This window comes from Sciurus carolinensis, unplaced genomic scaffold, assembly GCF_902686445.1.
Source record: "Sciurus carolinensis unplaced genomic scaffold, mSciCar1.2, whole genome shotgun sequence".
Classification (NCBI taxonomy): domain Eukaryota; kingdom Metazoa; phylum Chordata; class Mammalia; order Rodentia; family Sciuridae; genus Sciurus; species Sciurus carolinensis.
Genome location: NW_025920121.1, coordinates 857,878 through 883,897, shown reverse-complemented (window position 1 = coordinate 883,897; position 26,020 = coordinate 857,878). Strand labels below are relative to the sequence as shown.

General features: G+C 39.0%; 1 protein-coding gene across 6 annotated transcripts in view; it reads right to left on the bottom strand.

The window, feature by feature from the left end:
• Positions 1-26,020, bottom strand: part of LOC124973780 (A disintegrin and metalloproteinase with thrombospondin motifs 20-like) — a 29,297-nt gene extending 3,277 nt beyond the window's left edge. For 2 of the 6 annotated variants that reach the window (XR_007106709.1, XR_007106710.1), the window contains exons 1-7: positions 25,643-26,020; positions 19,699-19,798; positions 10,470-10,550; positions 7,728-7,798; positions 7,236-7,344; positions 4,546-4,712; positions 4,264-4,393 (exon numbers count right to left, since the gene is read on the bottom strand). Coding sequence is in view for 4 of the 6 variants with exons in the window: in XM_047537531.1 (XP_047393487.1) it covers positions 4,546-4,712; positions 7,249-7,344; positions 10,470-10,476 (270 nt within the window). In the remaining 2 variants the exon portion in view is untranslated. The remainder of the gene's footprint in view (positions 1-4,263; positions 4,394-4,545; positions 4,713-7,235; positions 7,345-7,727; positions 7,799-10,469; positions 10,551-19,698; positions 19,799-25,642) is intronic. The other 4 variants (XM_047537533.1, XM_047537534.1, XM_047537532.1 and 1 more) reach the window with 3 other exon arrangements.

Genomic DNA, 26,020 nt, shown 5'->3' with positions numbered 1-26,020 from the left:
CTTTAGTTGATAATAATGCATAAAAATTGGCTCATCAATTACACACATGTGCCAAACTAATGCAACATGATAATAGATGGAGTGGGTAAGGGATGGGCAAGGGGAAACATAGAGGGAAGGAAGAAGGCAGAATATTCAGTGTTTCTGTACTTTCCGTTCAAGGTTTTTCAGTAAACCTAAAGATGCTCTAAAAAGTAAATTCCATCAATTTTTTAAAAATGACATGACACAGATAACAAGTTAGAGTAGAGTCCTAACAAATTAGCAACAAAGCATGATATGGGCAGTCAATAAACTTTTGTTCTAAGCCACTGAGATTTGACAGCTGGTTGTATGCAGCGTAACAGCAAAAGTAAACTCAGAGAAATGGTTATAAGTAGTCAGAATAGCCTAAATTTACATTTTTCTGCAATGAAGAGACAGTAAAGAGTTTAAGCAGTCTGTGACATGACCAACTTTCTGTTTATAAAGCTCAACTATGTACTATCAGTTGACTAATTATCTCTGATCTTTCCTAAAGACCCTTTAAAATAAAAATTTTTTGAAAAGGCATATGTCTAAAAGAACAGGGATAAAAGGAAACAGTAGGCAAGAGAAAGAACTTTTTAAATATGAAAAGCAGATTGGAATATGTATTTTTAAATTTTTTTGTAGTTGCAGATGAACAGAATGCCTTTATTTTATTGTTTATTTTTATGTGTGCTAAGGATAGAACCCAGTGCCTCACATGTGCTAGGCAAGCACTCTGCCACTGAACCCCAGCCCCAGCCCCAGTCCTGGAATAGACTTTTGACAGTCAAGGAAGATGAACCCTAAACCTGTGAAGGTAGAGAGTGAATTATAAAACAAAATTCATGCCACAAAATCCAAGAGAAGTCCAGGAACCAAAAGACACCAGGTTTGTGTCTGAAGAGGTGAATGTTGTGAGACTGTAGATCTAAAAAATGAAGATTTGATTGAAAGGTATTTATGAAGAACAGTTAAGTCAACAACCCTTCTAGCCAAGAGCAGCAGAAAGTAAGCCACCTGAGTTACTTGGCACTTCTAGTAGTCACATTAAAAAGTAGTAATTGGTGATATTAATTTCAATAGCATTTGTATTTAACCTAATTATCTGGAATAGAACCACTTTAATATGGCACCAATGTAAACATTATCCATAAAATATGTTTGAATTCTTTTTTTCATATTAAGTTTCCAAATCCAGTGACTGTATCACACTTACAGCACATGGACTAGCCACAGGTGGACAGCATAGCTCTAAGAAAGGAGAACTTAAAGGAATGGGACATAATGCAGGGAAGCGATAGCACAGCAGACTGAAATGGGGTGATGAAGTGAGTCTCCATAATGAAAGAAGAGATTCCAGCCTGACTTGCCACCTGCTGTGACCCAAAGATGACGTCTGTTGTTTCCCCCCACCATGACTGTCAGAAGATGAGGGAATTCCTCTCTTGGGTGACCATTTAACCAAGAAAAGGATCAACTGACAAGGACATTTGGTTCTTCGCCCCATTGACAAACAAAAGGGCCGCTCAACAATCCAGCTACCCTAGAACAAAGCCTCTGGTTGACTCGTCTGTCCCACCCAGAACTTCCCATCAGTATCTTAGTCTTTCCTGAATATGATCAATCAACAAGTGATCATTGGAAATTCTGGAAAGCTACTAACAAAAGAGGACAAAAGAAATAAAAACAAAATAGGACTAAGATGAAACTAGTTATCAGAGCAGATGAAAACTCAAGACTACACTTACACTCAGAGGCCTGAAAGAAGATATTGTACCCATGAAATAAAAGCAAGACATTATGAGAAGAAACATAAAAACAGTGAAATGGAGAGAATAAATGAGAAATTAAGTGCTCAGTTTAAGAGGTTGAATACTCAAACAATAAAACTTCAGAAACATAAGAGAAAAACGAGTGAGAGGAAATTATCAAAAACATTAATGGGGTTGGGGATATGGCTCAGATGGTAGAGTACTTGCCTCGCAAGCACAAGGCCCTGCGTTCAATACCCAGAACTGCAAAAAAATAAATAAATAAATAAATAAAACAATAAAAAAATTAATGAATGCAACTAAATTTCTCAAGACAAAGAATCAGTGTTTCCAAGTTGAAATGACAACCTAATTTCTTAGGAAAATAAAGAAAAAATAAAATGAAATGAAACATCAGCATCAAGGAATTAGCATGAAGAGATCCACAAAATTTCCAGAATAGAAAATGCCACACACAAGCACAGGAAATTGAAAAATAAGCTGAGGAAACAGTCATAAACAAGACTTTCCAAATTCTAAAGGAAAATCACATATTTTAGAATTTGTATGAAAGTATTTGGCAAGAATGAGAATGGAATGAAACAACTTTCGGGGATAGAAACCTCTAAAGTTACCTTTCCTTCTCAGTAAATTACCGAGGAGCATGTCCACCTAATGAGGGAAGGAAACCAGAAAGAGGAACTTATAAAACAGAAAACAAGGAATCCAGCCTAAGAGAAAGCTGAAGGGAATTGTCAGGATAATAAATGAGGAATATCTGGAGGTGATGGTCACGTAACAAGCCTAAAAAGCAACACAAACAAATCAGTTCAAGAGAAATGAGGGTCATGGACAAAGATGAAAAAATGAAAGAAAGTTAAAGCTATCAAATAGGCTTGCAATACTAAGAAAATGTGTAGTACTGACAAAAATCTTGAGGACTGATAACTTTCAATATGCAGAAAAACAAACAAGAAAACAAAACTGAGGAAATGCATCTTGAGAGAAACCAAAAGCTACAAAAAAGGAATATACTCACAGCATACTGTGTGGGAAAAGAATTAAAAGTTCTTTTCTCTTGCACATGATTCTTTAAGGGGACTCTCCTGGTCTGGACGCCCCTACCACTTCTCACTATATATTTCACAAACTCTAAGAATCATATTATTATGTATTTGGTGTGTACGCTGCACTTAAGAATTGTGCCTTCATTCATCTGTTGCTTGGCTTTGTCCCCCTAGGTCCCCATGCTCCCCAAATTCCAATACTCTTCAATAAAGTACACCCAGGGCCTTTCCACCAAGTTAGTTCTTCCTTCTGCATTACCAAAGCCACTGTTTCTACTTTAGCATTTATTCCAGCTGACCTGGTAGTCACCCACTACCACACCCTTCTTGGTGACACTGCCCAAGCAGTTTCAGGAATGCCTGTTCCCATTCAATTACTCTGTGCATCACTGTCCCAAAGCAACAGGACCACAGGTGGGCCTCTTCCTGAATGAAGCAGCACAGTTCCTGTGGAACCTGGTCACATCAGTTAACTAGACTGTTCCTCACATTCTTATCATCTGTGGCCACTGCCTCTGGTCACCTGCTTCCTCCTATAGGATCATCTCCATGCTACTCTAGGCTTCCTTTCCTCTGACCACTGTTTTCCCCTATTCTTAAGCTTTCTCTCTATTCTCAAAGAAAATGACTTCTCCATTCCATACATCTTCTCTATACCTCAGCTTCAGTCTACTCACACCTTCTTTCTCTAATCATCTCTGAAACACACAATGATAAGGTATTGCATTTACCATTTTATTACTATTATACTACTATTTAACATTATGATTTCTACTCATGCTTCTGTTGCATCCACTAGACTTTAAAACCTGAATGCATAACTGGGGTCTCATTAATGACCTAAAACAAAGCAACCCCTCAATAAATGTCCTTCATTGAACATGTATTGCACAACTAAGCATCCATAATTATGCACTACACAAAGACTCTAGTCTTCCCATTTGCTGTCCCAACTATAAATTTCTCTTCCATTTCTTCTCTGTTCCTTTCAGTCATTCAAGCCACCAGTACACAACCAGGGAAGGGAAATGAAAGAATGACACAATGTTTGAAATCTCAACACAAAAAGAGGGAGACAGGTTGCTAAGAAAAAGTGTGTGGAGAAGAGTGGATGAGAAGGTAGGTATTTCACTAGGAAGAGGGATGTAACTAAGTTAGAGAAAATGTCTGCAATTGCAAAAACAAATAAGGAAGAGAGAGAAAGAGAATGAGAATAAGAATGTGAAAATGTACCAGGAACAGTTGAAAAGGGTAGTTTTAAGTGGGGGCTGTTAAGTAAGAAACACAAAGAGAGGGAAAAGTAAGGAGAAAATAAAACTATACTTTTGTCTGTGTGTCATATGGAAAGGAGGAGGATTCCATAGCAGCCCGACTCAAAGGGACTGAATGACAACAGCATGTAGTTAAACCACCATCTCTTTTTAAAAACGGGGTACCTTGACACATTTTGGTACAGTCTTGTCATGGTCCATGTGCTCCCATGTGAACAGGTCACTTGTATCCTCCACAGGGACATGGAAGGAATATCGTACATCAGGGTTGTATAAATTACCCATACATAGCCACCTCAATAAAGATACAAAGGAACATACAATCAATTTATAAAACATACATGCTTCAGACATAATTTCTATGTTTAATAATGAATGCTAAGTACTTAACCACTGTAGTTCACTAACATGATTAAAGCAAAGTCTTACTGACCACCAAAGAGTTACCTGTAAAACAAGTTCTTCTTCCAATCGATCAGTACTGTTAATTCTTTCAATTGAGTTGTTTGATACACTGTATTCAAAAAGAGCTCCTTGTATGTTTATTTCTTCTTTTAACATACTCACAACAAAACCTCCATTTAAAAGAAAATTCCCTTGGGCATCAGATAGGGCTATAAAAGAACAAATGTACTGCTCACCAAACCATAAAGTCAACAGTACAGAAAAAGCTTTTTAAACTGTTTAAATTCCTGTATTGAATTTAAAGAATAAAATTTTAAATTGGTATTAAGAATAATAATAAAGAAATAAACCTTTGCTACAGTGTGGTATCAATTCTATAAGTAGGGGAACTTCAGCACATCAACCAAAGATATTAAAATAAATTTACCCTACACTTTTTCTATCTGAAAGGGGTACAGAGTCTCAGGAGCAACCTACACAAAGTGGCCAGGCAGAAAGAAATCATGCCTCTACTAGACACATCAGCTAAACCAATCTTGGTCATCAACAGAAGGAAACAAAGAGTAGACTGTGGCAAGACTCCATTTATACTTGTCTTGAAAAAAATATATACAAAGCTTAAAAACTAGGGTCAGTATTCTAAAAGGATATGCAATGACTACACCGCTCTCTATGCACCTGTCTCGATCTTTTTGTAGAGGCACTCTCTCCCTGTTGAAAAGTATGTGAATATCAGCTTTTCAGAATAATACTCCTATCTCCTTCTCTATTCATGCCTTTTCTTGTTCTCTCATTCCCATTGATAGATAATAAGATAAGTCTATCAAATACATGCATGCAAAAGAACAGTATAGTATATATTTTTAATTTGTTGCTTTTTAAATATAAAATTGCATGGTGTCCACAATAGTGTGGTAGTAAAAAGACAAAAGAATTTAGTATTCAAACAGTGGGTTAAGTTAAAATTGTCTCAATTAGTTGCTTTGTGATGTTAGACAAACTTCTAGCTCAGTTTCCTACATTGCATAATAAGTCAATACAAATTTCTGCCTTATCAGGCCCTTCATCAGGATCAAGTTTGGAAAATGTTTACAAAGTGTGTAAAGGGTAAAATCTATGCTATTTATTTTTAATTTTCATGAGACTATATAATATTTAAAACTTTACAATAATAAAACTATAATAATCAAGTGCTTCTCTTCTTGTTTTACTAGTATTATACTTCTCAGTGAAACAATAACCTTTTGGGGAAAAATGTGTTTGACATGAGGGAACTGCACCAAAAGCACAAAGTTGACATACTTCATAATAAATGCTAAACTTCATAATAAATGCAATACCCCTCTGAAAAAGCAATCTTGAAGGAATCATTGCAAAATCATTTACATGTTTCTGTGTATATGTGAACTAGTTAAACTGCCTTTATATATATTATACTGAGTTCAGTGAAGAACAAGTAACATACTAAATTTATTCTCTGAAACAGAAATGCCTCTGTGTAGGAATCTACACTTGATCAAATGTAGACAGGCCTATTTAAAGAACCATCTATTACACTAACTCTAAGGGAAACAGGATTTGTGAAAAAAATTCTACATTTTTTGTTACTTTTAGTTACAAAATTTCATAAACATTTTAAAAATCCCTTCTAGTGAATTTCTTTGTTTGGCTCACTTCAAATTAAACTTTAACATTTACACTTGTAGTTCTCTTAGAAATGATGATACTTTATAGATGAACATTTCTAATTTTTTAACCTTGGGCAGAACCTGTGGTCCATTCCCAGGAAGATACAGATATGTACACTTGGACCCTTAGAGAGACCTACTGGATTATTTATCTACATATACTGTAGAATTTTTCTATGTCTATGCACACAGGTTAATATTTTTTTAGCAGAAGAAAAAGAATTACAAATAAACATAAAAGGATAATATATCAAAATATTTAAATTTTATTTTCTGGGAAAATTAATCATTGCATTTATTAAGATGAAATTCAGAAAACACAGAATTAATCACTTTAAATGAACACTTCAATTTAATGTGCAACCACCACCTTAATCTAGTTCTAAAACTTTTCTATCACCCCAAAAACATTCCCTGTATCCATTATGTGGTTGATCCCTTTACATCTGACTTTGGTAATGACAAATATAATTCCTGAAATAAGCTATTCATAACAGATTCACATTCCCTGTTATAAGATTAATTATCTGGGCCAATATTTCATATTTTATTAATGTGAAGTAGATAATTCCTCAATATCAGCTGAACATCACCACCTATTCCAGCATGGTAAACTGTTGGTAAGTCAACTTTTAAGATGTTTCTCAAATGCACAAGTTTTGTAAAATATTCTTTTCATGTCGTGTCTAAGCAAAATTATCTAAATTTTAAAGCTAATTTCCAAATATAAATGCCAAAAAGTTGCATAATTTTTATTAGTTAAAGGGAGGAGAACTGTATTCTAAATGCACAGGTATTTAAGTGAACACACATCTAAAATATCCTTATGAAGAAAAAAAATTTCAGAATTTCATTCAGTGTTTCTTTTGAAAAGGATATATTTTGTGTAGCTTAAAAAGAACATATGTACAGAGTCAGAGGACCTAAGCTCAGTAGGAACTGAAACTGTGTTTGCTTCATGGATTCTTGTTACCTTCCAGGAATTCACACCAACCTCAGACCTCCATGAAATCGCACACAAACCACATGTTGGCTGCTGTTTACCAAAAATGTTTACCGAGGTGATTGTCATCTTCTGGTTTTCCAGAATAGCTGTGCAGAAGAATTTCAATGTTTGTTGCTCCTGTGGGAATCTTTACAACAACACTGTAACCTGCAATATAAAGTTATATATGTTCAATTTCACAAGAGCAGGTGTCCTAGAGGATATTACTGCTAAATGAATGGTACAGTCAGTTCTAATTTCATTTTACCTTTAAAAAATGAAACTGGTTATTCCTTTTGAACCAATACCTTAATAAGTTACTAAGAACTGGAAAAATGCAGCTGTAAGCTAGAAGCACATAGAGTTTCAAATTCTTAAAATATAACTCTTCCTAATTTTTTATTTTTAAAGTTCTGTTTTTTCTTCCTTTTATTATCGTCATTATTATTTTCAGTAGTAAGGATTGAACACAGGGACTCTCTACACTAAATTACATCCTCAGCCCTTTTTATTCTTTATTTTGAGACAGGTTCTAAGTTGCTGAGACTGACCTGAAATCTTCTTGCCTCAATCTCCCGTCAGTGGAATTACAAGTATGTACCTTCACATCCAGCATACAATTCTTAACATAGAATAGAATGAAATTAGTATGTTAGCACCTTAAGTACTTAATTAGCATATTCAAGTTTGACTAATGCATTTAGATTTTCTATTGGGAAAAACAGGAACTTTCAAGTGCTATTCACAAATCCAGGGGATATCAATACAATTAGTCTTTGCATGTGATAAAGTGAACAGATAGTAAGCAGTAAATTCCATTGTTGAGAAAAAATAACACTAATAAAGAAAACCTCAAGCTATTTCATAAGCTTTTAGTTTGTAGTATAACCTGAAATCCCTATACTTATTTACCCCCAACAATCTGGAATCCTTTTATCTACCCTCCTTCGATTTTACATTGCTCTTAAAAGTCTAATAAACTAGCTATACGAAAAATTAAAAGTTTACTGAAATTAAATAAAAGTAATACCTCTATTTTATGAGATCAAATTCAATAAAAAAGGGAAAATACTATATTAAATATATATTAAACAAGAAACAGAAACACAGAAACATTCTGTTCCTGACACAGAAACATTCATATTACATAGTTATCCAAATACTCTCGGGGAAGTATATAATTGATTATGTTCTAGTTATGTTAATCTAAGTTTTTCTTGTTCTTTCTTATTAGGATTTTCCCCTACTTAAAAAACAAGTGAGAGAAACTGTAATACTTCTCATGCACTAAATTTTAAAACACTGGATACACTTAAGAAGTTTTATAAAAGCTTAAATTTGTGATCCTGATATACTTGCAGTGCCTTTTTCTATCTCTTTAAGGCATCCCATTTTAAATATAATGTGATAAATGGTAGGAAGAGTCTGCATACAGTATATATACATATTAGTTGTAGGTTATCAGCCTTAAAGAATAATTTCAACTCACATTCTCTTCACTATAAAATATTCCTGTTCACTACTTTCACTCTATCTGCTAGTTTTTCAAGAAAGCTAGCCTGATACATTGCAAAGGCAACAAGATAAAGGTGACCACCAGGGAGCAGAAATGTGGCCAATGCCATTTAAGGTACTGAAAATGACTTCAACACTTTTCTCCATTTACAAATCAATTAATTCACATTACAGTTTTTGCAAAGTTAACTATTTAATCCTAATTTGAAATGTTTTTCTCCTCCAAAAATATACTTTTCAACAGACTGTGATAAGTATGAGTCATTGATTATAGAAGGAGATCAAATGTGTGTGGCTTTCATGAAATAATGAATAAAAACAACTAGAAAAATAGTATGTCAAATCATCTAATAAGTACCACCAGCATGGAAGAGTATGAAGTGTTCTACACTTACTTTATAGGTAAAAATATAATCTTTGAGTTTTAAGTTATACCTCTTTAACTGAGGTAACTCATAATAACCTAACACATGTTCAAACACATATGAACACAATAGGATGCTGAAAAACATAGCTGTAAATAACACACTTGTACTGTGCAAGGAAAGTCTTAATGGTCTGTTTTTATTTCACAAAAAAGAAAAAAAATGTCCAGAAAATTTTAGACTGGAAAATATCTGAGATATTCTCACAGCCATTTTGAGTAAAAATGAAATCAAGACCAAATATCAATTCTTAATATCTGTAATTCAGATACTGCTTGAGAAATCAAATATGATGATACTTATGATTCACTATTTAAGTTAATGATTTTATTCTTTGCCTTCAATCAAAATTTTCAATATTAATAACAAACACAACAGCTAGACCAAGTCAGACAAAAAAAAAAAAGAGTGGTTCAAATGATAATAATTTAAAGCAAGTTTCCTGAAAAAGTATCATAAGTATATACATTTTAGATTACAGGAACATTCAATTGCTAGGAATCTATTTACACATCTTGTTCACATAACACTGAATTTACTCTTATTCTCAAAATGCACCTATTATGTTTTTAATAATTAGATTTGTCTTGGGAGAGTGAATTCATTAATTTAAAAGTACATTTGGCATAAGATGTAATTTTTATATTTAGGAAGTATTTCCTTCATAATCATTTTGAACTGAGGGATAGAGCACACAAAATGATAGCGAAGTGTTACTATTATACCTTCATCATGTACTCTACTATTACATTAAATAAAAGGGAAAACTAGAAGCAAATACACAGCTGAACATAATGGGCACTGCTGAAGACACCTGCCATTATCCTGCATGAAGAGTTATCTCTACCACACACTCCATGTTTGTCTCTCTTGACCTTGGAGTTAAAACACATGATCACAGCCAGACTGCTTCAAAACACAATTAGTACAATTAATATACTCCTTGAATATACATAAGAAATGAGAGATAGAGGGCTAGAGAGAGAATTTTAACAAAGGTGTTAGTTAAATGTCACCACAGCAGGGCACAATCAAAGTAGCAAAAGCAGTTTCTACCATTTTAGGGAGCTCACACCATCTTTATCTTGATCCTGAATAGCATAAGCAAAACAAAATCAGCGAACAGTGCTTTATGATTCATTATTAAATGATAGAAAATGGTCTAGTAACAAATCTAAACACACTCTAATAGATAATATGATATAAAAATAAATTTACTGGGAGTCACAAGAATGTACCAGGAAGCCACAAAAGGAATATTGGGTTAGAGAAAGAGAAGAAAACTATTGTAATTAAGTCACAGTGTGTGTGTATATACATATGTATATATATATAAACTTCTAGTTTACTTACCCGACATAGGCCTTGAAAACAGATTTCACTGGTTTCAGCAACCCTGTCCTTCAATTGGTAGAAGTTAGTAGTTCTGGCAACCTGAAAACAGAGTTTACAAAGATCTTTTATGGCAACTGTAAAAATTTAAAAAAGAGTCAGTTTGGGGTGTAAAATAATAAAGCCATGTGTTCTTAGGTCTCAAAAAAATTTACATCAAATATATTATAATTACTTGCTCCCACTGTACATTGGAAGCCACCTCCCATTAGGGGAAAGACCATTGATGTTGAAATGTTTCCCATCAAAGTCAGAGCACTGCTTCTCTGCAAAGTCTTTTGGACATGAATCAGTGTTACATGACTGGAATTTCATCCTGCAGCCCACAGAGTACTTTTCTCCACTTCTTGGCCTAGTCACATTCATTACATTTCAATGTACAACAGTACAATATTATTTCTGTCATTTACTTCTATAACTGTTCCATTCTTTTCCAGGATCAGGAAAACCACTGATGTTCCAATAATATAATTTTTAAAAAAGAAATATATAAAGGGAATTTTTAAGCAATTTTCTGGCTAATAAACTATAAAAACATCCACCTCCATGTTGACACTGAAGCCTGGAAGGCAGAAATGTATCTTATTTTTGACAAGATCAACTAACAAAGAACTAATGATGGACTTTTGTTGTAAAACATCAAACTGAAATTTGCTCACTTTCTGGGAAAAAAAAGACATGTAATGAGCCAAGACAATAAAAGAGGAAGACAGTATGTTAAAAAGGAAGTATACATGCATCTCCATTGTGTATATACTTCTTGCCACTCAGTTTGAGGATTTTCATAGTATCGCTAACACATAACCTTCGGATCACACTTCCCAGCACAAAGAGTTATTAATGACTAGCCCCTGTGCCACACCTTCCTGCCCTTTGGAGAATAAAAAAAGAAGAAAAGAGAAGGTGGGGGATTCTGGGGTGTATAAAAGAGCAAGACACACCCACTTCCATGGGCATCCAGCTCTGGGCCCCACTTCTTTCCAGAGAAGTATGCTATCTCTGTCTCTTTCTTAATTAAAACTTGCTCTCTATGCTTGCTTGCCTCAGTGTTTCTCAGGTATTTAATCTTCAACACCAGGGGACAAGGGCCCAATCCTGATCTCTAAGACTGGTATCATATGTATATAGGAAATATTTGTGGCTATCATGGCCTCTTATTCTCTGGTCTAAGTCAAGCCCTGCATTTACAGAGTAGAGAGGGCATTTACCATTGTGAGTAGAAGAAACAGAAAAGGACTGGAAAAAAAGAATAATTTACAGAAAAGTAAGAATAGTTGCCTAAGTGACTTTGTACTCATAAAGAGTGCTCATGGAAGTTTCTATTTATGAAGATTCTGTTAGGTAATCCAGCTTCCCAAATCCACCTGTCAATCTGTCGTTAAGCCCACCTTTCCCGTTACAGGAATTTCCGGCTTACATCGCCGTAACCTTCCTGCCTCCCACATTACGTTCCAATATGTCATTGGTCCATCAGTCAGTCTGTAATAACCCTCCTCCGTGATTGGTTCCTCCCAGCCCGCGAAATTCCAATACAAAGAACCGTGCGCCATCTTCTCCTTCCTTTTTCCCTTTCCCCTTTCCCCCGAGCGGACACGTTTTGTCCGCTTGAATAAAAGTTCCTTGTGTGAGACCTGGATCTGCGGAGCGTCTTTTCTGGGAGTTATCGACGAACCAAAACTGCTCCCCTTTACATCTAACTAACATCTGGTGCCGAGAAACCCGGGATGGGTGTTTTTTTCCGCTGACTAAGCAAGCGGAACCCCATCAGATTTCTCCTGCGCCCGCAGATTCAGGCTCACCTCCCATTTACCTGGATGCCCAGTTTTCTGCATACAACACCGGACTCCAAAATTGGTGAGTTCCCCTTAGGTAGGCCCCTGACCATTTAAAACACATCTCGGCTACCCTCACCTCCACCTGCAGTCCGCTGCAGGCCCCCTCCTTATTATAAAGCGGCCAGTCCCCAGCTCCTTCCGCCGGCTCGCAGCCTTTCGCTGCCCGCCCAGCGGCTTCATCTCTCGCCGCCCTGCGGCTTCACCCCTCGTGGCTCCTGCCACTCAACCGCCGAGGTGTGGGGGTACCTCCTTGGTCCTCATAATTGGTCTTAGTTGTTGGGTGGATGTCTGAATTTTATGGTGCTGTGATTCTTTCTCGAGTTTGAAGTTTACTCACTTCTGTCGCTGCTAGTCCCTCTCGCCGCTCTGCGGCTTTTCTCCCCCTCCTCTCGCGGCTCCCTCCCGAAACCCTGGCCAGGTCTTCAAACTCTCTCTCGGCTTTTTGCCCGGTTAAACAGTGATTTCGGGTGACGACCTAATCATTGTTTTTAACCTCTCGTTGCCTGGTACCGTGGATTCTGGGACGCCAAATCCACTACCCAGGTGGGTCTCAGCTTACCATGAAGTTCAAAACATCCAACCCAGCAAACTCGCCCCTGAGATGTTTATTAAATCATCTCAAACCCCTTTACCTATTCCCTGAATCAGAGCTAAATTGTCCTTTAGATAGTAAGTCAGAATGGTCTATTTATGACACCCTAAATTCTAGTTTTTTACTAGGTATAATTGTATGCCTAATTGTACTAGTTATAATTAAATACATATGTGGGCAACCTGGTGAATGGAAAGGAACTTTTCCCCTTCGTGTTTTTTCTTTCTTTCAGCCTAAACCTAATCTCTGCTCTCCCAAAAAGCCTGAACCTGTTCTCTTGGCTTCTCCCCCACCTTTTAATCCTTCTTTCACTTCTGAGTTCGATCCAGCTGATGAGTCATCTCCTTACAAGCCTCCTACTGCAGAATCCCTTACCCATTCTTCTTCTTCGCCTCATTCTATTTCTCCTTCTGCCCCTCCATTCAGCCCACCAAGTCCCCCCAACACGAGGTCTCGTGCACATATCTTAGCCCCTTTTCGGGAGGTGGCTGGTGCGGAGGGAGTAATCAAAGTTCATGTCCCCTTTTCACTGTCTGATCTGTCTCAAATAGAGAAGCGGCTAGGTTCCTTCACCTCCAACCCTGCCAACTTCATTAAGGAATTTCAATACCTTATCCAGTCTTATAACCTTACCTGGCATGACATTTACATAATCATGTCCAACACCCTAACCCCTGAGGAACGCAGGAGAGTCTGGGAACAGGCACGCAATTATGCAGATGATATTCATCATTTGACCCCAAACCATCCCGTTGGAGCTGAAGCAGTACCAAATAGAGAGCCCCTATGGGACTATAATACTGAGGCTGGGTGTCTACAGCGAGATAGGTTTCAAACTTGCATCCTTGCAGGTCTACGAAAAGCTACTATTAAGCCCATTAACTATGATAAACTTCAGGAAGTAATACAGGACAAAGATGAAAACCCATCAGCATTTCTAAGCCGCCTTACAGAGGCCATGCTTAAGTACACCAACCAGGATCCTGAAACCCCAGAGGGACGGCAACTACTTATGACTTATTATTTTTCCCAAAGTTACCCTGACATAAAGATGAAATTGAGGCAGTTGGATAGGGGGCCCCTTACCCCACAGCCAGACGTTCTAGCAGTGGCATTCAAGGTTTATAACGGAAGGGAAGGAAAAAAACAAAAATTAAAATACCAAATGCTGGCCAAAGCCTTTCAGCCGGCTAGACCTGCCCAACTGTCCACCACTAGGGGCGCCCAAGCTCCCAGAAGACCTGCAAGTCTATGCCTCAAGTGCAGGCAAGAGGGCCACTGGGCACGAGCCTGCCCCAACCCCCGGCAGCCCCCAAGTCCTTGTCCAAAATGCCACCAACTGGGACATTGGGCAGTGGATTGCCCTGGTGCTCAGAGAAGTGCCAGGTCATCCTTGGCCCCTCCCTCCGGCGATTTGCTGGGATTGGCAATGGATGAATGAAGGGGCCCAGGACTTCTACACCCGACAACCATCACGACTCAGGAGCCCCGGGTGACCCTTACGGTGGCAGGGAGGCAGATCCCTTTCCTTATAGACACTGGAGCCACATTCTCAGTGCTGCAGGAGTTTTGGGGACCAACTTCCCCTGCCAAATCCTCTATTGTCAGGGTAGAGGGAAAACCATATAATCCCCTACAAACCCCTCCAATAAGCTGCCATATAGGACAAATTGGCTTTACTCATTCCTTTTTAATAATTCCTTCATGTCCCATTCCCCTTCTGGGAAGGGACATCCTAACCAAATTGGGTGCCTCTATTTCCTTCTCACCCACCATGCGCCTTAGCCAAGACTCCTCTGCTATTCCTCTCCTTATGACTCTACGTGAATATACAACTCAAATAGAGTCCTCATATCCCCTTCCTCCCTCCCTGGTTGACCCCAAGGTCTGGGACACTCATACACCCTCTGTAGCTAAATGCTCACCTGTACTCATTCATCTAAAGGACCCAAAATCTTATCCAGCCCAGGCCCAATATCCCCTTCCCCAAAGGAGCCTCATAGGACTTCAACCAATCATCCAGGATCTAAGGCAAAAAGGCTTTCTGCGCCCTGCCAATTCGCCTTATAACACTCCCATCCTGGCTGTTAAGAAACCTAATGGATCTTACCGTCTAGTGCAAGACCTCCGCATCATTAACTCAGCAGTGGTCCCCATCTTTCCCATTGTATCCAATCCTTACACCCTACTTTCTTCTATCCCGTCTTCTACCACGTACTTTTCAGTGCTAGATTTAAAGGATGCATTTTTTACTGTCCCACTTCACCCTGATTCACAGGATCTCTTTGCTTTTACCTGGACTGACCCTTTCACTCGAGTTTCTTCTCAGCTGACCTGGACAGTTCTCCCACAGGGTTTCCGAGACAGTCCCCATCTTTTTGGCCAAACATTATCTCAGGATCTTGCTTCTCTCACATTCATTTCCTCCTTCCTTTTACAGTATGTTGATGATCTTCTTCTATGTAGCCCCTCTCTTGAGGACTCCCAAAGGGACACAATTAAGCTTTTGAACTTTCTGGCTGACAGGGGTTATAGAGTTTCTCCAGCAAAGGTGCAACTTTCCCAACCTCAGGTCGTTTACTTAGGTGTCAGCCTCTCACCTGGATTTAAAGCCATTACTGTAGAGAGAAAAGCGTTAATACAGGACCTGCCCACTCCATCCACCAAAGAAGAAATCCTTTCCTTTTTGGGATTAGCAGGATATTTACGATCCTGGATCCCCAATTTTTCCATCCTAGCAGCTCCCCTATATGAGGCTTCAAAGGGTACTCCCACTGAACCTCTTCTCAACACAGTGGAAGTCCCTTTCCAGATCTTAAGGAAAGCCCTTCTTCAAGCTCCAGCCCTACATCTCCCTGACTTAACCAAACTATTCTACCTGTTTGTCTCTGAGAAAAGTGGATTCGCCCTGGGGGTCTTAGGACACATGTTTGGTCCTACTTTTGGACCAATAGCATACCTGTCAAAGAGGTTAGACCCCACTATAAGGGGGTGGGCACCATGTCTTAGAGTATTAGCAGCAGCATTTGTCTTAATTCAGGAATCAAAAAAACTTTCTTTCGGGGCTCCCACCGAAGTGCACTCACCTCATCATCTATCTAAGCTCCTTACTTATAAAGGTCTGCAGATACTACCACCCTGCCGGGTGTTAACCTTACAAACTGCTCTTATTGAAGACTCTTCCATTTCCTTCAAAACATGCTCTCCTCTAAATCCAGCCACCCTCTTACCCCTACCTTCCAATATACATACTTCTGCAACCCACAGCTGCCTTGAGACACTGGAAGATTTACTTCCCTACTCCTCTAACGTCCAGGAAGGAGCTCTACACAACCCTACTTTCGTATGGTTCACTGATGGAAGCTCATTTCTCCATAAAGGAATCCGTCGAGCTGGATATGCCATTGTCTCTCTTAAAAAGGTAATAGAATCGGGACCACTACCCAACAACACTACCAATCAACAGGCGGAACTAAATGCCCTTACCCGCGCATTCACCCTTGCAAAGGGACAATCCCTTACAGTCTACACTGACTCCAAATATGCTTTTCACATTATCCTCTCTCATGCTGCTATCTGGAAAGAGAGAGGACTTCTTAGTACAAGAGGAAACTCCATCACCAACTCTAGTTACATTCTAAACCTCCTTGAGGCTGTTCACCTCCCAGCAACTATAGGCCTTGTACATTGCAGGGCCCATCAAACACATCAATCATTCATCTCTTCAGGTAATAACAAGGCAGATGAGGAGGCTAAAAGGGCTGCCCTCTCATCCAGGCTAGCCCCTATTATGGCTCTCCATAATCCTTTGCCTTCACCACCCCCCAACAGGGAAATACTTTCTTATCTCCATCGTCTGTTTCACCCCAACCTTTCTTCACTCTTACAATTTGCTAAAACTCATCTGCAACTGTCTTCCTCTGATATCTCATTTCTAAAGGAACTCTCTTCCTCATGTGAAGTCTGCCTGCAAACAAATCCTACAGCTGTCAGGCCTCCCATTTTTCCAACTCACCAAGCCCGTGGCACCATTCCAGTGGTAGACTGGCAGCTTGACTTCACTCACATGCCCACAGTAAGGAAGTCTAAATACCTATTGGTTATGGTAGACACCTTTTCAGGATGGATTGAAGCCATCCCCACCTCCAACAAAAGGGCAATAACTGTCTCTACCTTCATCCTTCATGAAATCATCCCTCGCTTTGGAGTACCTACTTCCTTCCAGTCAGATAATGGACCTGAATTCATTTCCCAAGTCACCCAACAACTTGCCAAGGCTCTCGGGGTCCCTTGGCATTTCCACATCCCTTTTCACCCAAAGTCATCAGGCAAGGTAGAAAGAGCAAACCGAACTCTTAAAAATGTTTTAACCAAGCTCTCCTTAGAACTTCATCTCGACTGGGTTAAACTCCTGCCTCTCGCTCTTCTGCGTCTTCGCTCACTCCCAAAGAAACCAACTAATATTTCCCCTTTTGAGTTAATGTATGTTCGTCCCATCCTGCCACCTGGAATAGTGCCCCTTCCTTCCCTTCTTCCTTCTCAAATATCCATTCCTCTCCTGAATCACATTCGAGCATTTCTGTGGGGTTATGCTGACTCCACCCTACCCAAACCTTTATCTGGCCTCCTTACCCAACCTCTTCAAATAGGAGACCAAGTTCTTATTTCTCCTCCTCAAGAAGCTACAATCCCTCTATCTCCCAAGTGGCAGGGACCCCATACAGTGATCCTAACCACGCCAACAGCTGTCAAGGTACAAAATCTACCAGGATGGCTACACATTTCTCGGGTTAAGCTCTATTCTCGGTCCACTAACCCTTCTCCAGCTCCTAATCCACAGGCTTCTTCCAACCGATACTCAGCCACTCCTGTGGGACCCCTTCGTCTCAGACTGAAGATCATGAAGCCCTCCACCCTTCCTCCCATTCCAGAAACGGAGCCAGACGATACCAGATGACCATGCCCAGCCATGAGAACCGGAGGCCTACTTACAATTTTCCTAACCACCGAATTTTCTTTCCAATAGAATGCCAGCCAAGGAGGGGAGCCCCCTGTCTTTACTTTCATGTCAATTAATCAACTTGTATTGCAGAAATATCAGGATCTCACAAAAATTGGAGCCTAGCTGCAGATGTGCCTCCAGAGAAACTATCAAGTCTCCAGTTCTCCCTGTCACAATGATACCAGCTCTACGTCCACACCCCAGCAGGAAGTAATTACAGAAGACTGACCTTCATCCATGTACCCAAAAAATTTTATTTTCTTTATAAAAAAGGAAATGGGAGAATGTTAGGTAATCCAGCTTCCCAAATCCACCTGTCAATCTGTCGTTAAGCCCACCTTTCCCGTTACAGGAATTTCCGGCTTACATCGCCGTAACCTTCCTGCCTCCCACATTACGTTCCAATATGTCATTGGTCCATCAGTCAGTCTGTAATAACCCTCCTCCGTGATTGGTTCCACCCAGCCCGCGAAATTCCAATACAAAGAACCGTGCGCCATCTTCTCCTTCCTTTTTCCCTTTCCCCTTTCCCCCGAGCGGACACGTTTTGTCCGCTTGAATAAAAGTTCCTTGTGTGAGACCTGGATCTGCAGAGCGTCTTTTCTGGGAGTTATCGACGAACCAAAACTGCTCCCCTTTACATCTAACTAACAGATTCCTAAAACCAATTGCCTCAAACAGGAGTATCCAGAACACATATTAATAATTTATGTGGTTGGGCTGGGGTTGTAGCTCAGTGGCAGAGCACTTGTCTGGCACAAGTGAGGCAATGGGTTCAATCCTTAATATACTGCATAAAAATAAACAAATCAAAGGCATGCTGTCCATTTGTAACTACAAAAAATCTTTTTAAAAAATTTATGTGGTAAAAATTATTAAACGATATATAAATTAAACCAACAAATAAAGAGTATGAGCTTTAAAAATATTAAAGCAAGTCTTGCCAGGATCGGTGATGCAATACCTACAATCCCAGTGACATGGAAGGCTGAGACAGGAGGACAGCCAGTTTGAAACTAGCTTCAGCAATTTAGTAAGGCTTTCAACAACTCAGTGGGACTCTGTCTTAAAATAAAAATTTTAAAAAGGACTGAGGATATGGTTCAGGGGTAAAGCCCCCAGGGTTCAAGCCCCAGTACCAAAAAGGAAAAAAATCAAACCTGGAAAATTATACTACTACTAAGGATAAAATTAAGTGATAAATATCCCCCAACTTGGGATATTTTGTCCTCTATCAATCAGCATCATATCTGACAGACACAATGAGGGAAAATTGTGTGGAAAATTCTGAATGATATGAAAAATATGAGAGATTGAAATATTATCTGAATCTTTATAAAAATAGACAAGATCATGGGGCTGTGGGTGTAGCTCAGTAGGTAGAGCACTCACCTAGCATGTACAAGGCCCAGGGCCCAGGCTCAGGACCACAAATTAGCAAAACAAGCTAATAACTTATTGTCTATGTTTCATTATATCTCACAGATATGACAATAGGCCAAGAAACAAGTGCATCATCCTAAGGAAAAAAATAAAATTTTATAGCCTAGAGTTACCCTCCCAAATTGAACATTAAGGCAAATAGGCGGAATTCCTCCCTCTCTACTAATTTATGGAAAAGTAAGAATAGTTGCCTAAATGACTTTCACTACATTTATAAGTAAACTTGAGTGAAGTATACGGAGAGTAGGTATGTATTTGATAAATACAACAGAATGTTAAAAACTAGTAACACAACAAAATAATTAGGTATCTACTTACAAGGTGTTCCTTTGCTGGCTTCTTCCATAGTTACCCTGACATAGGGCTTACTAAAGTCAACTTCAATTTCATCAGAAAAAGGAGCTGGCTGCTGTAAAGCCTTAAGAGGAGAATTAAGAAAAAGAAAGTTAAATTCAGTGGTACACAATGAAATACTAAAAAATGCCAGCTTTAAAGAACATTGGGTTCAGTCACAATGGCACATGTCTCCATTCCAATGACTCAGGACGCCTAAGACAGGAGGATCACAAGATCCAAGCCAGCCTAGGTATCTTAAAATAAAAAATAAAAAGGATACAAAGGGCTGGGGATGTAGCTTAATGGTAAAGTACTTCGGGTTCAATCCCTAGTACTGAAAAACAATTCAGTTATTCAATATGCTGTAACAAAAACTCCTCCTAAACTTTATAACATGAAGAAGGGTCAGGGTATGGTATTTCAAAGTGACAAGTGAAAATTGGAACCTTTTACAAAGTGAGCAAATCATGGCATGAAAAATAAACACCTTGTTGGTGATTTCAGGGTAAAACTGAGTGATCCAATTGGAAATCTAAACACAATCCCACTATCTGGATCTAAAATGATGGCTCCTGCTCCTCTGCAGAAAGACAGAACAGGCAACCCTGTACCATGTGACAAAACTGCCAAGGTTCCTGAATGTGTTTTCATACTACTTCAACCAGACACCTGGGAAGGCAAACAGCTCCTGGAGGCTATATTTAGGATAATTATTCACTGTAGGATGCTTTATACTTTAATTTTGTTTTAATGTTCATAACAGCCTGTAAGGCAAGTAATACTACAGCAGAATTCTCAATTTAAAGATGAGGGAAACAAAGTTCAGAAGTTTGTATGAATTGTATGCAGTTATTCAGAGGCAAAGCTGAATTAAGAATGCAAGTATAGCTGGGCATGGTGGCGCATGCCTGTAACCCCAGTGGCTCAGGACGCTGAAGCAGGATGACTGGAGGTTTGAAGCCAGCCACAGCAACTCAGCAAGGCTGTAAGCAGCCTACTGAGACCCTATCTCAAAATAAAAAGGGCTAGGGATGTGGCTCAGTGGTTAAGCACCTCAGTATGCTCGTTTCTCTGTACATTACTTTGAGAGTTCTTGCCAAACTTATTCTTAAGATTTTATTCCATTTGATGCTATAGTGAATGGAATTACTTATTTTATTTTTAGACTGTTTCTTGCTAATATACAGAAGTATAGCTGATTTGTACCTAATTGTGTAATTGTAATTGATTTGTCTATTTCTGTGTCCTGTGATGCTACTAACCTCAATTATTTGTTTGTTTCCCCCGCTCCAAGTCTGGTCTATTTCCAAAGGTGAAAAAGTCAATTATTAGTTTTAGGATAGATTACTTAGGATTTTCTATGAGATCATGTTGTCTGTAAATATAGTTTTACTTACTCCTTTCCAATCTGAATGCTTTCTTTCTTTCATTTTTTTCTTTTTGCAGTTCTGGGGATAAAACACAGGGCCTCACACATGCTAGACAAATGCCGTAGAGTCACATTTCCAGCCCTGTTTTCTTTCTTTTTATTAGTTTCCATTGCAGTTAGAATTAGTACAACATTGAGTAGAAGTGGAAATGGTAAATATTCTTGCCTCATTCCAAGAATGGGGTGGGAAGCATGCAATATTTCAATATTAAGTATGATATTGTTATAGGTGCTTTTATAGATGTTCTTTAGAATGAGGAACCACCCTTTTTTGTGCAGTTCCCTGAGAGTTTTTATAATGAATGAGTGCTAGATTTTGTCAATTATCTTCTCTTCACCTATTGTAGAAATCATAATTTGGATTTTCCTCTATTTATTAATTATGGTATACTATATTGATTGATTTCAGAATAGTAAACCAAGCTTGCATTTCTGAGCTAAATCCCTGTTAGTCATGTTGAAAAAACTTTCTATATGTTCCTGGATTTAATTTGGTAATATCATTAAGAATTCTTGCACATAAGTTTGTGAGAAATTTTTAACTGTAGTCTTATTAGGATGCTTTTCTCTGGTCTTGATATCTGATTTCACACAATGAGCTGAAAATTGTTCTGTTTTCTTCTATGTTTTGAAAGTATTTGTATAGGATTGGTATTATTTCTTCATTAAATGTTGGACAGAATTCACAAATTAAGCCATCTGGGCCTGGAATTATCTTCAGGGGAAGATGTATTTGGTTTTGCTTTTGCAGTTCTGGGGCCTGAATCTGGAGTATCTAGCTCTACCACTGAACTATGCCCCTCAGTCCATGGTAGGCAACTTTTAACAACTAATTCAATGTTCTTACTTGATATAGGCCTAGTAAAATTTTATATTTTATCTTGCCCCATTTTGGTAATTTGTCTCTTTATAGCTATTCATCAAAATTATCAAATATTTTAGCATGTAGTTGTTCATAATATTCCCTTATGATCCTTTTAATTCTATAGGACTATAGTGATATATACTTAGAATTTTAAATTCTAAACAGATAATATCATGATTAGACTAAATTCAAAGGCTGGAAAGACATTAGTGAAAACAGTTTATCCTCTAGAAAGAAGTTAGTACACAAAAAATGATCAATATAACTTGTTTCTAAAAGTATATGCTTATTCACAAAATAATACATAATTTATGATTACTTCTGTAAGACAATTAAAATAGGGAAAATTTGCTGGGCAGCTCACACCTGTAATAGCAACTTGGGAGGCTGGGGCAGGAAGATCAGAAGTTCAAATCCAGCCTCAGCAGAATAGCAAGGCACTTAGCAACTCAGTGAGACTCTGTCTCTAAATAAAATATTTTAAAAGGACTTGGGATGTGGCTCAGTGGTTCAGCACTCCTGGTTTCAATTCCCAGTACCAAAAAAAAAAAAAAAAAAAAGAAAGAAAAAAAATGAATCTTTGGCGGTGAACAAACAAATGTGGCAGAAAAGGGTACTGCCCAGTAGGAGGCATAAGAAGTCTTTTGGGAGGATATAGATTAGTGGTTACTTGGGATGAGGTTAAAAGAAAGGGTGCATGATGCTAATATCTATGGGGGTTCTCTGTGGCATGATAAAGGTGTTCTAAAATGGATTACGATGATGTTTACAAAACCTCATGTATATACCTAATTATATACATTTTAAGTGCATACATGAATTATAATGGTATATGAATTTCAATAAGGCATATATTATATGTGAAAAAACAGAAAAAATATGCTTATAAACGATAGTGCAGGTGGATAAAAGATCAGCCCTACTGTGTCTCTGAAAGTTAATATCAATGGTGTATATGAACAGGTTTTTAATATTCTGAAATTTTTGTGGGCTGATTATTAAACTACAGATAGCTTGAAAACAGGCACAAAAATCAGTAAATGAGTCAGGCATGTTGGATCATGCCTGTAATGCCAGCAGCTGAGGCAGGAGGATTGCAAGTTCAAAGCCAACCTCAGCAACTTAGTGAGGTCCTAAGCAACTCTGCAAGACCCTTTCTCAAAATAAAAAATAAAAAGGGCTGGGGATGTAGCTCAGTGGTAAAGCATCCCTGAGTTCAATCCCCAGTATCAAAAAAAAAAAAAAAAGACAATAAAGAAAGACAGAAAGAAAGAAAGAGAGAACACATGTTGTCAATTAAGAAAGAGGTAAGGTAAGTTTACAAAAACCGGATATCTGAAATAAGGAAGGTAAGACTATGATACCATCATTAGAAAGAGAGTTTTTTGTTTTTTTTTTTGAAAAATGGAGTTGATTCCTGGATAACAAATTCATTTTGAGACTGAGACAATACTTAATCATCAAAGAAATGTCCAAAAGACATTTATTAAAAGACTATTAAATAATTTCCTTAACAACTCAGTGCCCTTTAAATGAGCTTGTTTTGTTATTACAATATTAAGAAATAAAATGTTATTTATAAAAAGCATCAATTAATATTTTGTAGACTAAATATTTAATTATATTACCTTTCCTTGGTATTTACACAAAAGCAGTATAACGAATTACAAAGAGACCTTTGCAAATACCCTATATAAATGTCATTACTCAAAGCATACTTACCAATTCAACTCAATTACATTGCTTATTTGGGGGGGAAGCTGGGGATTGTGTCTGGAGATGCTTAACTACTGAGCTACATCCCCAAGTACCTTTTATTATATTTTATTTTGAGACAGGGTCTCACTAGTTGCTGAGGTTGGCCTTGAACTTGCAATTTTCCTTCCTCAGCCTCCCAAGTTGCTCAATTACATCACTCCTATGTAATGTTTTCTATTTCTGTTTCATTAAGTCAAATGTTAAAACAATGTCTCCTCCTTTATTAATAATCAGTGTATTATAACCCCAAACTAATTCAGACCAAACCAAAATACAATATCATGCATATCATAGAACAATGATAATCTGTCTGCTTGAACATAATAAAATCCTTAAAAATTACCTCAGTGATTATACAGTACAGATTTATAATGCAAGGAGAACGTTAGAAGAAAGAATATAAACTACTAAAAATTGTTAGATGATAATATGAATATAAGTCCATATTCCTACTTGAATGTCCTACTGCCACTTAATAGTCAACACACATGTAACTAAACTCATCACTTTGCATTCCCATTACAAGTTCCCCTGTTTCTATTAATGTGAATGAAGCCTCCCAATGCCCATGATTCACACTCAAACCTGTACACCATTGTGGACTTTTTCTACCCTCCCCTCACTCTTAGGTTCTAGTTGCCATATTTTGCCATTTCTCCTTCAAAATGTTCCTTGAATTGCTCCTCTTACAATGATCTTTCCTTTAAACTCATTCAGTTTTTTTCTCAGAATCAAGAATGTAAAATTAAACACAAAGTGCCTCCCAAATGGTTCAGGCTTTATTAATTTTCTCACCCTTAATAAAATGAGATAAATTGATTCTCATCAGAAGATACCCATAAGATAAAGTCTGAGTCCTACTCCTCATAAATTCACCATTAAACATAGTCACTACCACAGTCACCACCACCAAACTGGAAATTCCCTAAGGACTGAGAACATATTGGACAATCTGTTCTAAGAGCTCAATAAATGTTCGTGGGAAATTAAATAAAAAAGGGTTGGGATAAAGAAAGAAAAAAGTAGGACGAAGTTAGAAACCAGAAAGAACAGGAAGGAGATGCAAGAACGGAATACACAAAACAAGATGATAAAAGAGTTTATCGGGTCAGAATTCAAGGTAGGGAAAATACTAACGTGCTGTACAATAGAAGCCGTTCAAAAACAGATTACCTTCGAGTTCCCTAATATCAAGTATGTTTACTGTGCTATCTATATATAGACTTAAATTGACCTGTATTTGACCAGATGGAGAAAAAAAAATATTTTCCGCTCCTCCAATAGCACATAACCATTCATTTTTAAAATTAAGGCATAAAATGGTTTTGAAAATGGTCCCCTTCCTCCTAACACCATTCGACCAAAACTGGCCAAAGAACCGTAGGATCTTTGAGCAACCGTGCAGCCTCCCCCAAACACGGGCATTTCTTCGAATCATACACAGACGTTGTCATATTTATGAACAGTGAGTCACACTGCTGCTCAACGTGTTTCCTTCTCCCCAGGAATGAGGTGATCACCTTCCATACCTAGTAAATGCAGGGCTGTGGCTAACGCCCCAGGGGGACCCAGGGGTTGCTTGGCCAATTGGAGTGCTAATTCTTCCCCTCCAGTAAACACCAGACCCAGGGGCTTCGCTGGGAAGCAGCCGGGAGCCCTGGCCCAGCGGAGCCTCCGAAGCTCCTCTGAGTGCTGCGCGCGGCTGGCAGGCGCTCAGGGAACAGGGCGGCCGGGCGCCACCCCAGGAGCAGGGCCCTTGGAGGCTAGTCCCTGGGGTCGCCGCCCGCCCTGCCGGCGGTCGGACCTGGGCGCTGCTACCCGCGCCGTTTCCTGTGGACAACAGGTGTCGGCCCTCCGCCCGTCCCAGCCCTCACCGGCACAGGCCGTCCAGGAACACGCGGGGGTCCAGGTGGCAGGCGATGGTGGCGCTGAGCAGGTCCTGTAGGTCCACCTCCTCTTTCTCGCAGCAGATGAAGCTCCAGTCGCCGCCGCCCTGGAGAAGGGCGAGAAGGGCTCGAAGGGCCGCAGCGTCACCCGGGGCCGCCCCCGCACCTCGGCCGCTTCCGCCTCGGCTCCGAGCCGGCCGGCCACGCATCCTCCATCCGCGCGCTCGCGCCCGCGCCCCTGTGCTCCCAGCGGGCTGCGCCGGGCTCGCGCACCCCAGGCTAGCGCTCCCTCTCCTCGCCGCCGCCATGAGACCCGGTTAACCACCTCGGGATTTCGCGGCTATCCGCCGCCGGCGGTCTCCAGGG